Here is a 15,677-nt window from a genome sequence, read left to right on the forward strand (position 1 = left end):
CTAGATCAAGGCAGTTTTCAAGCAAAAATTTAATGTATGAACAAAGGAATGCTAAAGAGTTTTCTATTAAGCTAAGTAGAGCATAATTGGGGAAATAGCTTTGCAGGAATAAATTTAGCACACCTTAAAACCAAATGAAAATAATGTTGAGATCTCTAATGTTTAGATTTTACCTACCCTTTTAATTAGCATACACAACTGAACCATCTATCCTGAAAAATCAATTTAATCTAATTTTTTTAAAAGTTAGTTTTCCCAGAAAAGAAAAATCTAAATTTAATCTCTTTCTCCCGCTCATGCAGTTTTCAAGAGAAATGGGATGGGGGGGATCTACATTATTTGGAGAATTACCACAAAATATTTAAACCATGTGAATTTGGCAGCAAAGATATTTCATCTCAAGGGCCATGCCTGTGTAATGACCTATATGGGAAAAGAATCTAAAAAAGAATGGATATATGTACAACTGATTCACTTTGCTGTACAGCAGAAACTAACACAACATTGTAAATCGACTATACTCCAATCAAAAAAAAAAAAGGGGAGGGTATGCCTGTAGGATACAACCAGACACCAGCTTCAAAAGAGCTTGCTTCATTAACCTCAAGAACTTAAAGGGAACATGTCACTTGAAAGAATCTCCTATTCTGGGAGGATACAGTAGATCAAAGAGACTTTTTTCCTTCCTTATGAGCATCTATAATTAAAGACCTAATCCTTTATTTTAAGGAAGAAAAAAATGTGTCCTTTATTGAATTAGTTGTTTTCTTTTCCTTAAAACCCACGAGGTTAACATCATGTTTTGGAAGGAATTTCCTTTTAACCGGCCTGGGTGTCATTCTTAGATTTTGGTGCATATAAAAATGTTAGCCTAGAAGCATGTCTGCCTGGCGTCTTGGGACCTGCCACCTTCCCTGGACAATGTGAAGCCCAGTACCCAATCCCCACCGCCTGCAGAGGCCCAGCTTCATGCACAGCAAGGGCAGCAAAAGGAAGGACAGCCTGGAAGGGAGAAGCATGAATCCATCCACTTACAGGGTGTGTCCACATCTAGGTACAGGCAGCGATAACCGTGGTATCCAGGATTTCTCCAATGAGGACCAGTTCAAGTTCCACTATGGGGTTCGAGGGCCTCCCCTGGGCAGCTGCAGTGCCCATAGGTGTGGCAGTGGACACCGATGGAGACATTTTCAAGGCAGACTATGACAACCATTGGGTCAGCATCTTTTCTTCTGAGGGCAAGTTCAAGACCAAGATTGGAGCTGGTTGCCTCATAGGCTCCAAGGGAGTAGCCATAGAAGTGAATGGACATATCATTGTGTTTGACAAGTTGCTGCATCTTTACCTTCTGGCCCAGTGGCAAGCTGATTGGCCATTTTGGGGGCCATGAGGCCACTGACCAACACTTTGCAGGGCCCCATCTTGTGAACAAGAATGAGATTGTAGCGATAGATTTCCATAACCATTCCATGAAGGTGGACGGGGCTGGCAGAGTTCCTCTTCAGGTTTGGCTCCCACAGGAGGGCAACGGGCGGTTCAACGCCCCCACGGGAGTAGCTGTGGATTCCAGCAGCAGCACCCTTGTGGCTGACCAGGGCAGCGCGGCACCCAGGCGTTGCACGGCTCTGGGTCCTTCCTGTCCTCGTATCAAGTCTGCAGAGCCATCGCAGCACCCACGGAGCCTGGCACTGACCTCCGATGCCCCCGTCGTGGTGGCGGCCTATGCTGGTGTCAACGAAAATAATCAATTAACAATCTATAATAGGAATAGAAGAGTTTTTTTGAGCCAAACTGAGGACTGCAGCTTCAAGACAGCATCTCAGATAACTGAGGAACTGTTCCAGAGAAGCATGGTTTTCAGCAGTTTTATATGTTGTCAGAACAAAGAACATTAAACAAGTCAGGGATACATTCCTTCAAGGTTAAAAAAAAGATCAGCACTACACAGCGAGTCAGTATGACCTTGGCATCTGGGAAAGGAGTCTTATCATTGAAGGAGTATCAGCATTGGCGTCCCAGGAAGGGAGACATCTAATCTTTACTTTTAACATGGACATTCTTTACTTTCGGCCAATGCACCCTTTTCTTAATAATTAAAGCAGATGAGGCCTATGCTACACCAGTAGCGGCATGGAGGCCCGGTCTAGCTCACGCAGGGATGTACCTAGGGCTGACTGGACAAGAGGCTCTGGCCATAATCTGGCAGCCCTGAACGTGGGTTGTGGGCATGGGTGCCCTGGTGCCTTCCTCTTCCCCATCTCCCAACCCCAGGGTTGCTCTTTATTTACTCGTTTCTTGCTTTTAACTGGGTGGGCCTAGACTGTGGTCTCAATGATGTCTGCAAAGCTTCCCCCTACCCTTTTTACACACCTCCCCCGTCCCCTCAATCTGCTCCCCACTCCCCCAGCCTGGGGCGGAACAGCCTCGTAGTCCAGGGCACAAGGCCCTCTGATGGTCTGTTTGCCACACAAAGACAGCAATACCCCATCTCTTTAATGAAATGAGTTCACACAAAAAGCCAAATGTAGGACGACGTGTATTTTAAGAGCACATTTCTCATTTAGAATTACCTCATCAAAAAATTTCTTTCCAGGGGCCTCTGCTAGGAATTTCCTGATGGTTTTCTATTACATACGTATATTTATAACAACCTGTGGATTATTGCCTAAGTTCATTCTTAGGCAACCTCAATAGAGAAGCAAACCACAGATGGAGAAAAAAAAAAAAAAATCCAGAGCCTAATGGAAGAAAGAACTACTTCTTGGCTTCTGATTGCCAGAATTAGAACACTTTTAGGTTATTCCTTAACTGTAACTGATGCCACTGTTTCGGGATCCCATCCACTGCTAGGATCTAAGATTGCTGTTATACGGGAAGGGTAGTCTGTTAACTCCCTTCCTTCATCTAAAATAAACCTTGAAGAAACATCTGGCAAGAATTGTGATGTTGAAAATACTTTTTTGGCTGACAGATCTAAACATACTTAGCTGTGAGATGATAAGGACCTGTGGATCTTTTCCAACCACCATTTTTTTTTTAATATTTAAATGGAATATAATTCAGTTTATTCCAGAAGGATGAAAAGGATTCACTTCTGCTGGGATTCAAACCTATCATTCTTGAGAAGTCCACGTGTATCGCATTGGATCATTAAGAGTACAAAAATCTTTAAAATAGATGAGCATTTTGTTTTCCCACGAATCAAAAATCCTGCGTCCATGTTTGGTGTCCTCATTATTTCTCGAAATGGATTTTGCTCAAATCAGATCTCAGCATCACTGAATGGTAAAGAAGAGTGTGCAGAAACAACTTGATAGGAGAAGGGCATTCACCTTCCACCAAAAATGTCCTGAATGGCTTAGCTGGTTAGCAGTATTACAAAGAGATGGCTGAGATCAAAGTTTTAATCTTCTTAGTGACCTGTTTACTCTGCTTAGCTCTATTCTATACTGGCCACAAATTCACCTCTCAAATTTCTGTTTCTAAATAAAGAAGGACCAGGAAACAAGGCATTAGCAAAACCAACACCAAACACAGGAAAACACAACAGGAACTGCTGCCAGTGGAAAAGGAGCCCTTCCATCAACACAGAACTTGCAGGCATTTCATTTCGTCTTTTCATTCATTCTTTCTGTGTGGCAGGTGCTGGTATCACAGAAAGAAACCAGGTATATTGCCTCTACCCAGAAGGAACTCGGTTTATAAAGAACAAGAGAGATTACAGTGCAAGTCCAGTAACTGAGGTGTGAACAGGGAGGCACTAATTCCAGCCTGGGCAGGCTCTCCAGAGGTGGCACAAGCCGAAAGACAGAGCGACTATCATTTTGAGCAGCAGTAGCAGACGTTAGTCCAATATAGTAGCTACTTAATGAAATTTAACATACCAATAGAAGGGGCTTCCCTGGTGGCGCAGTGGTTAAGAACCCGCCTGCCAATGCAGGGGACACGGGTTCGAGCCCTGGTCCGGGAAGATCCCACATGCCATGGAGCAACTAAGCCCGTGCGCCACAACTACTGAGCCTGCACTCTAGAGCCTGCGAGCCACAACTACTGAGCCCACGTGCTGCGACTACTGAAGCCCGCACGGCCTAGAGCCCGTGCTCCACAACAAGAGAAGTCACCGCAATGAGAAGCCTGCACACCGCAACGAAGAGTAGCCCCCGCTCACCACAACTAGAGAAAGCCCGCGCGCAGCAACGAAGACCCAATGCAACCAAATATAACTAATAAATTAATTAATCAATTTTAAAAAAAATAAATAAAAATCTTTTTAAAAAATAAATAAATAAAAAAATAAAATACCAACAGGAGCCACTTAATATATTATTCTTGAGTTTTAAAAAACTGGGAGGACTGAGCAACAGGCATTTGGGAATCTCTAGTGTATGTATTAAGATGGCATCAATTCTTTTACCCCACTGCTCGTTTTTGTTGTCGAAGATAAACAACAGATCCCTGGCCCTTTGAATAAATTGAAACAAGAACAGGTTTAGAATTTTAAGTCTCAGGACAGAACGTTTCCCTATAAGACATACAGGAGCTGTGGTTTAAATGAACCAAGTGTACTCTCCAAGTTTCAAATCATGGATTTATACAAGTGAAAACAGTGTGACAGAAAGCTCTTCTTAGGAAACACCACAGTTCTTCCATCACTGATGAAGTCATGGGCTCCATTAAAAGATAAGTTAATCATTTAAAGTGAGTATGTTATGCTATTTGAGGTTCCTTCTAAAACCCCTCTCCAAAGGTAAGCTGGACCAGTAAAATGAAGCTTTATAAGTTAGCAAGACACCACCCCCATCTTGTGTTCAACAGTCTTCATTACACCCACGTTATTGCCAAAGATGACACTTGCAATTCAACAGTTACAGAATATAGCTTTATTTATAGAATCTTACAAATAAAAACATTTACAGTCCACATAACTTAAGTTATTTTTTTTCTAATTTATCCTCATAACACCTGAGTTATTTAAAAAAATACTGTGATGGAATTGCAGAACTGTAAAAGGAAATATGAGTAATAAAAATCTAACCTCTCTCTTTTGCAAAAATCAGACAACTTTTCGTTTTTTAAGCAGATTTCCAACATATTACCATCTCCACATTGCCATGTGGAAGAGGACTTACTAAAAACAGGTCTTAGGATACCCGAACAGAGAAGCCTTCTTTTTAAAACCCAGGGTGAAGGACCAATGAAGGAAAGACCTAAGTTGACACTAGACACAAAAACCTTTGGGGCAAGGACAGAAGGCAACCTGCAAGCCAGGGTGAGGGTGAGAAGCAGCAGAACCCCTGCTCCTGGGTCACTGCTCCTGCACGTGACACATACTCTCCTTGTTATCCTTAATGGGAGCCGGTCCACGCAGGGAAAGGGAGGGTGAAGATGCTAATGCCAGAGGTGAAAAAGGTCCTCAGAACTCGCTACTCCTCAGACTTCTAATATGTACAAATGCTTAAAACAGCAAATCCAACACTTCAAAAAGAAATGGCCACATTTTCAATTGAGGAAAACCTGTTGCCAATGGCAACACATAATCAGTTGCACGATTTCAGTGTCTCCACCCCTAAGCTCAAACTAGGACTATCCTCTGGACCAATTAGTTTGAAGAGAATTTCCCTTTGAGGCAGCTGTCTGTGAAAGGAAAGTTAGTTCTTAATATAGGTGTGCAAGAGAAGGGAAGGCACCCTGCTACTTCGTATTTTATTTTTTAATTTGCTCAAGGTTACATTTTTGAGCTCTTCTCCTAAAACTAGAAACCCACTAACTCTTACTTAGGATTCTACTCCAAGAATAACAGTATTTGTAAGGAATGACAGATCTATAGGGGATGCTAAAATTATAAATTTAATACATCCATGTGAATTAAGGGAAGCAAAATCTTCTGAAGTCCTAAGGTTTGAGTGTTATTTCCTGCTAGCTCCTGCAAGCAGTTTGAGGGAAATCAAACAGAAAAGACAAAGAATCGTTTTAAAACAGTAACAATGACAATATAAAAAGTTAGATTCCAACATTCAAGGAATTGGTTCTTTGGTAAAAACTGGACCATAATCCTACCAGGAGTCTGTCCTGATAGTTCATCTAGAATCGTGAGAACTGAGTTTTCCTTCTTCTTCTGCCCATTCTCAAATCTATCAAAGTCAATAGGCAAGATGAGAAAAACTTATAAAGCATCACCAGCGGTTTTCCCGCTCATGTTCTTTTCAAGAATAGTCCTGGTTTGACGGATGTTTCCCAAGGGGCTGGGGGGGCGGGGGCGGGGAAAAAAGCCAGAGTAGATGCTGCTTTTAACTACCATAGAGTGGAAAGTTTTCCTGTCAGAACGGAAAAACTAACGGGTGGTGGCGACGGACCAGGACTCGTCAGCCACGTGCACAAGTCAGTTTGTGAACACAGCCCCTGGGCTGCGACTGTGGGCACCACTGAGGAAGGCTTCTGGAGAGGTCGGCTCCCCAGAGTGGCTAAAGAATCTCACATTATCAATATGATAATAATAAAGCAATTCACCTAGTGAACCTGGAGATTAGCTCCCCTCCAAGCCAGAGCTCTGAGGAGAGGGCTCCACAGGGCCGGCGGCTGGCCTACGGTCTCACACACAAGTCTGTCTATCAATCCGTTTTTCTGAAGAGAGTTAGAACAATTCCTATTCAATTCAATACAGGATTCGCCCTTGCTTGTTTGGGGTAAGGGAGGACGGGGGAACCCCAGACGGTGCAGCAGAACCCATGGGTCCTCTATTCTGCAAACCCCAGGGATGCCCCCATCCAAGCTCTGGACCTCCCATCTCAGAGTTCTAGCACTGTTACTTATGGAATTAGTAAACCCTAAATGTTGCCTGCACTGATTCCGTTTCTGATTACCCTTGTCAAGAAGACCACAAGCTGCACTCCAGTTCTGTAAGTCAGCTTGCCACCTGTCAGCACAACTGTTGACCAGGGAGGTAAATCTGTGCAGTCTGCCCTCTGACACGGGCATCGTCAGTGTGCTTAGAATGTGCTTCCAGGGAGTCTCCCAGGAGATGGGGGTGGGGAAAGGGGGGTAGAAATCACAGCAAAGCCAACGGATTTCTCACAGGTCTCTCTTCTCTGCCCTCCAGTCTGCCAGTGTTCATCCAAAAGGTGGGGAGGTTCAGGCAACAGAACCTACCTGCTGGCTCACCTGGACGGCCACGAAACACCAGGTGCAGAACCGGTGCCAAGCATCCCAGTGGGAACAGGTAACCGTCCTGACAAGACACACACCCCCATCTCAGGGTGATCCTTGCCTCTCCCTCCCGCCCTACTCATCTGTTTCCAGCTTTCAGTTCTCTTTGAAAGAATAGGCAACTGAACAGATTTTGAAAAAATAAGAGGGATTCCTGTCTTCTATACCTTTTCTGTAAAAATAGGCGGATTCGCTTAAAAATGGGTCACCTTGAGGCCGAAGAAACACATTTAGATTTATGGGCCCCAAACTATAGATTCACCTCCTGATATTTCTAACCAAGTTGTGAGCCCTGGCTATCTTTTTTGCATTGTCGGGCAAAGGATTCAAAATGTCTCAGTGCTGGTTGGAAGAGAAAGAGGCCAGGGTAACCAGAGAAAAAAGTTAGTCTTGTCTTTTAAGCTGCATTCAGTTCCAGAATCACTCTGAGAAAGAAGAGGAAAGGGAGAGAGGCACTACCTAAGAGGCTGGTTACCAGGGCAGCTTATTCCTAGGATACAGCATTTTAAAAACAGCTAACATTTGAATGCAGGAATACAGTCTCCATGTCACAGTTTTTAATAGAACTGCCTCTTCCGAGGTGCTTCCTGGATGAGGAGTCCTCGGGCCAGGGATCGGCAGCCAAGGGCCAGACTGCCAATCCCGCCGGCTCCTGGCAAGGCCCTACCCGATCTGGATCTGTCCCGAATACATAGTGAGGACCAGCATGATGCTGAAACCAGTCAAGAGGCCCAGGTTCTGGATGGCAAAGGGGATCAAGACACTGCCCTTCCTTTCATCCTCTTGGCAGACCTCGTTCATCTCAGGGAACTGAGGAAGAAGAAAAAAACACAAGAGAGCTGCAGTTCCTTTCTTAACCTTTAAGTGCAGGACAATTCAGTCATATATATATTACCTAACAATTATTACAACACTTACTATTATTATATTTTTATATTATAAGGCCACCACAATCATTAGTATAAATATATGATTATAATAAAGATATATAACATACGATTGGTTTAGAAAGAAAATCAACAGCAATAACTTCTAGAACTTAAACGTTAGAGCCTTTCTCCAAGGTGGTTACCACTACTTTACAGCTATGGAAGTGAAACAGAGTACTATACATGCATGTAACCCTGGATGTGTTTAGATGCGGACTAAAAATAACCACTTTGATAAAAATTACTGTGATCTTTAAAAAACACTTCAAAAGGTCTTTTTGCTATCAGAATGTTGTCACTTGTTTGGGAAACTCAGCAACCATGTTAAGGGGCCAGCATGGAATGGAACTAAGCATTGCCATGACTCAAGGCCTCTTGCTGCTGGCCAGCAAGGCAGGTGACAAAAATACCCTAACCCCAGGGAGGGCCACCCACCGGAGGAGAGAATCTAAGATGTTTCCATGGGCTGAGGATGGACCATGGTGGTCAGTGCTCTCATCATCTCATCAAAAATACTACTTTCCCTTATAAAGCAGAAACTAACACACCATTGTAAAGCAATTATACTCCAATAAAGATGTTATAAAAAACAAACAAACAAACAAACAACTACTTTCCGGGACTGCTCTGCTGGTGCAGTGGTTAAGACTCTGCGCTCCCAATGCAGGGGGCCCAGGTTCGTTCCCTGCTCAGGAAACTAGATCCCACATGTCACAACTAAGGAGCCCGCCTGCTGCAACTAAGACCCAGCATGACCAAGTAAATAAATAAATATTTTAAAAAAACAAAAACAAAAAACTGCTTTCTGAGGATATGGAAAATAATTCATGCAAACCTGCCAAAGAACATGTCATGCCAACAAGGAAGGAAATCAACCTTGTTAGTTAGAAAGATGCAACAAATCAGGTATTAAACTAGCAAACGCAAAACTACTTAAATGGTTATACCAAATGTTAGCGGGTACAATGTACACTTTCAGACACTGCTAATGATGTAAATTAAAGAAGGGTAAGCTTTTTAGAAAGCAATTTGGCGATATATAGTAAAACCTCAAACCACGCATCCCTTCTGAACCAGCAATTCTTGTTCTGGAGAAGGTAAATCCTCTCACCAAATACTACTGCTAATGAGAAAAGGATGCTTTTAAAGAGTATGCCACATGAAAAATGTCTAGGATGTATTAAGTAAAAAAAAAAAAAAAAAAGAAACCAGGGTATAAAATTGTGTACTCCATGTGATTAGTTATTTAAAAACAAACACAATGCACTGAGATGAAAAAGAAACAAACCCAAGTGTTGTTGTTTTGGGGGAGAATAATTATGGGTAATTTCCTCTCCTTCCTTCCCTCCCTCCCCCCCATTCTTTATCTATAAGTCTCTATTCTGTAATACTTAAAGTAAGGACCCTGGAGTTGAGATACATCATTTTCTTTAACGACATATGCTAAAGGAACATAGGCCTTTCATCCTTTAAAATCTAATGTTCCCTTAAAAGGCATTGAACAGTAACACTGTTATTTACAAATCGTGTGGCATGTGACTTGATTCCTCAATAAAGTTATTATTAGTGGCTCAGTGGTTAAGAATCTGCCTGCCAATGCAGCGGACACAGGTTCAATCCCTGGTCCAGGAAGATCCACATGCCGTGGAGCAACTAAGCCCATGCGCTACAACTACTGAGCCTGGGCTCTAGAGCCCACGAACCACAACTACTGAGCCCACACGTTCTAGGGCCCACGTGCCTAGAGCCCGTGCTCCACAACAAGAGACGCCACTGCAACGAGAAGCCCGCGCACTGCAACAAAGAGTAGCCCCCGCTTGCCGCAACTAGAGAAAGCCCGCACACAGCAACAAAGACCCAATGCAGCCAAAAATAAATAAATAAATAAATTTATTTTAAACAAAAACAAAAACAAAAAAACTAACTAATGCCCCTTAGCTGTCCTCCCAATCCAATGAATTTCATAACCCGATCCAGTTTTGCCTACAAGGCATTAAAACTATGGAAGACTTACCATATCAGCCAGAGAAATATACAAGAACATTCCTCCAGCCAGGGCAAAGATCCAGTTGGCAGAGAAGTGGCTGCCAGCTAAGATGCCGAAGGCCAGGCCCACGTAACAGCAGCAGGCAGAGAGGAAGTTGAAGAAGAGAGCCTGTTGGATACTCATGCCGGCATTGAGCAGGATGACAAAGTCTCCTATGGTGGGGACAACAAGAGGGGAGGGTGCGGACAGAAGATTCATACTAGGTCGTGGGACACACAACTTGATGAGGACATGCTTAAACGCTGGATGGAGTGTGGGTGAAAATCAAGATGGCCCCAGACTGGAGATCACAGTGACAAGACTAGGGCCCCCTTGACCACCACGCCGAGGGGCTGTCTCCATCTGCGAGGCTGGGAGTGTACATCCAACCTAGAGGCTGAACACAATGCACAGGATTTTCAAAAGAGAAAACCATCTAGCAGTGGCCTCATTTCTCTTTTGATTGATGGTGAAACAGAAGGAGCTTCCTTCCTCAAAACTGCAATGAATGGTATTTTTCGAAAACAAAATTGAGACTGAGAGAAGTTAAAGTAATTTGCCCAAAGTCACAAGCCGATAAGTGGCAAAGCCAGGACATGACCTTGAGTGTCTGAGCCTCCAAACAGTCTAGGCTTTTTACACTCTCCCTCTGATAAAACCAAGGACCTTCCAACCCCTGGTTCATCTATTTCTTCTACCCACCAGACTTCTAACACACATCTCAGCCTTTGGAAGATTAACAGGATGTAAGAGGTAACCTATATCGAGCACTTAGAATAGTGTATGGTACGCAGTAAGTCCTTTTCACTACTTTTTCCTTTTGTTTCTTACGATAAATCAGTGAGGAAGGTACCAGCATTAAGCCCAGTGTAGAGGTGAGGAAACAGCCACAGGTTATGGGACTTTGGGGAAACAACCATCCCAGTAAAAAATGCCATCATTTCCAATGATCAATTTTCTTTCTTTCTTTCTTCCTTTTTTTGGCCACGCTGCGCAGCATGCGGGATCTTAGCTCCCTGACCAGGGGTCGAACCCGTGCCCCCTGCAGTGGAAGCGTGGAGTCTTAACCATTAGAAAGCCAGGGAAGTCCCGTCCAATGATCAATTTTCAATTATTAATTCAGCTGTTGAGAATTAGTGGTTGGATTTCACATAGCATAGACAATGTGTTAATTAATTATAATGTGTGTTCTGAAGTGGGGGGAGGAGTCGGCACAAGCGGAAGGGGCTGGGGGGCGGGGTGTCAACACACTTACCTAGCTCGTGTGGGAACTCCTCGCAGAGGATGGCCACCGAGGTGCTGATGCCTTGGAAGACAGACACGGTGAAGGAGGCACCAATAGCCAGGCCATCGATGAAATTATGGAGGCCGTCGCTCAGGGTGATCATCCAGGCCAGTGTGCCGATGTCAGAGTAGCGGACACCTTTCAGCCAGTAGCAGGCGCTCTGGGAAGCCTGCAGGTCCTGCAAGAAAGCCCCCCTGTCAAAGGGTGGACGACGGACCTTCAAGGTAGGCCCGAGTCATCAAGGCCATTACCGCTTAAGGGCCCCTGCCTGCCCAGCAGTGGATGGCCCACTGACCTGGACAGAGAGGGAGCCCACGATGACCTTCTCGTCCATCACAGGGCCCTTCCCGTCCAGCTCGCCACTGCAGCGCTGAGGAATCATGTGGTCCAGATCCCCGTTCTGCAGCTTCTCCGTCACCCCCTCCTCCTGGTCCTTCTGGGAAGGGAGCGTCTCAGAGGCATAATGACTGTGTCCGTGATGATGCTGGAGGGACCACAGGGAGGGGTCGGGTCAGTGCAACGCTCACCAAAACCACCCACCCAGCAGGAGCTCCAAACACCGGGGAGACCTCACTCCCACCATCCAAGAAAACACAAGCAGGCGATAGGACAGAAACCTAGGGCAAGGTGTTGGAGAAAGCTGAATCGAAGGGCATGTGGTGCTGCCATGGGACGGACCTCAGAGGACTGACCTCAGGGCCAACACTCATTCCTGCCAGGAGGCACAGCAAAGAGTGTTTAGAGCTGCTCCTCGCAATGGCTGATGATTCGCCCTCACCCACTGCTAATACCCTCCTGAGGTGAAGTGAGATAGCTACTCAGGAAATAGTTTGTGGGTGTGAATCCATGGCGGGAGGATCCAGGTAAGTTCACTGGATTGGCACTGAGGTAACACCACTACCGGACACATATCTGAGATGGATGCTCTCCCTAGAGGCACTTCTTTTACCAACGATCAGGCCTCACCTCATTTTTCTGCCTAAGAAGCATCTTCAAGACCTTCTCTGTGAAAAAGAAGAGATAAAAGCCCCCAAACACCACTGCAGACTTGGAGACATAATAATCTTCTAGAGGGTTGAAACCAAAAGCCTGTGGACCCAAGAAAACAAAATGAGTTTAAGAATATAGAAAATCTTCACTGGTCCCCTCTCATCTCTTTAGCCACTTGACTCTAGGAAAGGAAGAGGCCGGGATAACTCTGCCATGTACTCAATCCCTTTCCAGCAAAAATCTAGCCCTTGATGTTTCCCTAATGTCACATCACCAGACCTGCTGGGTTCTTTCTAGCTTATTTTCTGATGCAAAAGACAGATTGTCTTTAGAATTTTACTCTCAGGAAGAACAGCCTTGGATGTGGCTTTCTACTTTTAATGAGGATTCTGTCTTCATTTCTCCTGGTGCTTTGCTACAAGGGCAGGCTCTGCCGGCAGATTCCATCTTTAAGGAGGAGACGCTCGTGTTTGTTTTCATCGTTATATAGCGTTCCTGGCTGATCTGCCTGTAAACACACAGGGAGATGGTACAGTTATACTTTCTAAAATGGGAAATCCTTTCTCCAGTTAAATAGTAAGAATTGCGGCATCTTCCTGACCGCAGACCTCCCAGTGACCACAAAACCAAGAAAGCAGACTGGGTGACTGCACGTGTCAATTTTGGGGGTTTTGTCTTGGTTTCTGGAAACTTCACTTATTATGGCCAAAAGGAAGAAAGAAAAGAAGACTCCATTGGGAAGCAGACAGGAGTAGAAATCAGGAGAATTGCATTCTTGGTGATGCTCCCGACTTGTGCAGGGGGCCCTTGGGAAAGTGTCTGCTGACCTGCTCCTAAGTTTTCTGATAGGAAATGGGCCTCTCGAATAAACGCCAGCCTTCTCATGAATGGGTCCCAGATAAAAGACCATCAGTACCAGGAACTCTGGGCTGCTTAAAAGCTAAGTGTTTTTCTTTTCTATTTTAAAGGGACGAAATGCAATCTCTTAGTGTAGTTTTCTAAGAGACATTAAAGGTCAAGTTCTAGAAGAGAAATTACTCATTCCGGCCAACTTTCCAGGAGAGTCAAATCGTTTTAAGGAAAAGTGGAGTGAAAAGAGGCAACTAACAGTTCTCCACAAAAAGCACTAAGATATGAGCTCTTGTGCAGGTCAGATTCTGTATCTGTTAAATGGGTACAACATTCCTTGTTTCCTACACATCACTGAGGTGATCTAAGGATCAACTCAGAAAACACAAAACCGCATCTTGGAAAACAAAGTGCTATAAGGAGCCCGGGGCGTCATCTTTCTGCTTCACCTCCGGCTCATCCAGGCCTGTCAGACTACCCACAGTGAAGTGCCTCAGGATTCCTGCCATCAGCAGGTCTACGCAGAGACCACACGGGATCAGAAACCCCTCCAAGGCCCTTGTAAGTCTTACAGACACTGGGCTCCTCCTCTCTCATGAAGGGTTTCCGGGTTAGCCCAGGCGAAGGGGCAAAGGTGCCATCAACATGTGTGAGGCCAGACTGGTGGGTTCTCTCTAGCTTATTTTCTTTCTTTTCTTCTTCTTTTTTTTTTGCCAACAGCAAAACTTTACTGCACACCTATTATATAAAGGCCCTTCCATGGATTAGGAGCTCATTATTTAACCCTCATACCTCTCTAGCTTATTTTCTGATGCAAAAGACAGATTGTCTTTAGAATTTAATGCCCTACGGAGGAGAAGTGAGCTTTTCATTGAGACCTATGGATTCTGTTTTTGGTGCCAAAAGCTCCAAATTGGGAGCCATAACGTGACCTAACTACACTACCTCTCTCCACCCAACAGACAGTGAGCACCAGGTGTTTAAGAAACATTAACTCACGTAACCCTCACGGCATCACCCTGAGGTCCGCCCTTATTACTCTTCCCGTGTTACGTATGAGGAAACGGAAGCACAGAGAGGTCAGGTGACTTGCCCAAGGGCACAGAACTTGTGGCCGGTGGAGCTGGGATTTGAACCAGCTCTCAAACCTTCTCTAAGCTGCCTCTCCTCGCTCGTGCCTACGTCCTAGCTTCACTTTCCAAAAGGAGAGGACCTCCTCTCTAGGCCTTCTGTGGAGACGGAGGGCCCTCCCACTGTGTCCCGCCATCCCCCAGGAGGCGGCGTGCTCCTGTGCAAGGGCCCTGGCTTGCCATACCTCGGGGATGAGCTGGAAGAGGGCGTTGGAGTAGAGGGTTCCAATCGCCAGAGCTATGAAGTAGAGCAGCAGCCTCTTGTAAAAAGTCTTCTTCATGAAGGGCACCACGCTGGCCCCCATCAGGGAGCAGAGGGAGATGACGGTCACACAGAGGAGACCGTACCCCCAGACTGCCGGGGAGGGGGAGCCAGCCCCACCCAGGACAGGGACAAGGGCGAACGCCCCACGGCACAGCCGCCGCCATTCAGGGAGAGAGGTGGAGAGGGCGGGAGGTAGAGTGGGAGGGGGTTTTGGTGGATATTAACAAAGGAGGCAAAACAAGAAAAATCAGAGAGACAAGCAGGGAGGGAGAGAGAAACAGAACATTTGTTAGTGATTCAAGTCCGATGAAATTTCCTTCAATCAGCTCAGGAGAAACGGGGAGGAACTCGAGGTGGCCTTGGAACCCCGCGTCTCTCGCTCCCGCTGCCTGGTGGCTGAGTCCCACCTGCTGGCTGCTGTGCCTGGCAGGGCAGGTCCTGCCTTGGCCCGTAGCCGAGGCGTGCTCAGGCCTAGCCAGGGGCTGCCCAGCAGACTTTGGACTCGAGAGCTCTATGGAACAGGAAACCAGAGCAAGGGGAAGAGACCGATCGACCGTTGGGCTGCCGTCTGACCCTCGCTATGCAGGCACATGGGACACTCCCCGCACCCGGTCTGCTCTGTGCAGGACTCAACAAAGTCGGACGTGCAGGGCAGAAGGGACGGACAAGTAAGGCCCGATGGCCACAAAATCCATTCTCTTAACATCTCAGGTTTTGTTGCCTTTTTTTTTTTTTTTTTCCTATGACCTTGTTTTGTTTTTTGTTTTTGTTTTCGGCTATGCCCCGAAACTTGCAGGATCTCAGTTCCCCGACCAGGGAATGAACCTGGGCCATGGCACAGGAAACCCGGAATCCTAACCACTAGGCCACCAGGGAACTCCCTCAGGTTTTGCTTTATTTGTTTGTTTCCATTTGCTTTGAGAGGGCTGCAGTGTAGAGAAGAGAGTTCCAAGATCACCCCGTCGAAAAGTATTTCCTCTACCATTTCCCAGCGTCACAC

The 15,677-nt window shown here is 45.6% G+C and overlaps 1 protein-coding gene and 1 pseudogene across 2 annotated transcripts in view; one reads left to right on the forward strand and one right to left on the reverse strand.

Annotated features, from left to right (window-relative positions):
• The first annotated feature begins 1,117 nt into the window (after window positions 1-1,117).
• On the forward strand, window positions 1,118-3,749 carry LOC103005113 (tripartite motif-containing protein 3-like; annotated as a pseudogene).
• A 1,108-nt stretch (window positions 3,750-4,857) lies between these two features.
• SLC39A14 (solute carrier family 39 member 14) overlaps window positions 4,858-15,677 on the reverse strand; it is a 46,635-nt gene continuing 35,815 nt past the window's right edge. Inside the window, exons 4-9 of one of the 2 annotated variants that reach the window (XM_007167876.2) lie at window positions 14,598-14,767; window positions 12,410-12,532; window positions 11,739-11,927; window positions 11,414-11,621; window positions 10,147-10,331; window positions 4,858-8,013 (exon numbers count right to left, since the gene is read on the reverse strand). In XM_007167876.2, the coding sequence (XP_007167938.1) occupies window positions 7,867-8,013; window positions 10,147-10,331; window positions 11,414-11,621; window positions 11,739-11,927; window positions 12,410-12,532; window positions 14,598-14,767 (1,022 nt within the window). In that variant the 3' untranslated portion in view covers window positions 4,858-7,866. The remainder of the gene's footprint in view (window positions 8,014-10,146; window positions 10,332-11,413; window positions 11,622-11,738; window positions 11,928-12,409; window positions 12,533-14,597; window positions 14,768-15,677) is intronic. The other variant, XM_007167877.2, reaches the window with a different exon arrangement.

The sequence above is a fragment of the Balaenoptera acutorostrata genome, chromosome 6, assembly GCF_949987535.1.
Source record: "Balaenoptera acutorostrata chromosome 6, mBalAcu1.1, whole genome shotgun sequence".
NCBI lineage: Eukaryota > Metazoa > Chordata > Mammalia > Artiodactyla > Balaenopteridae > Balaenoptera > Balaenoptera acutorostrata.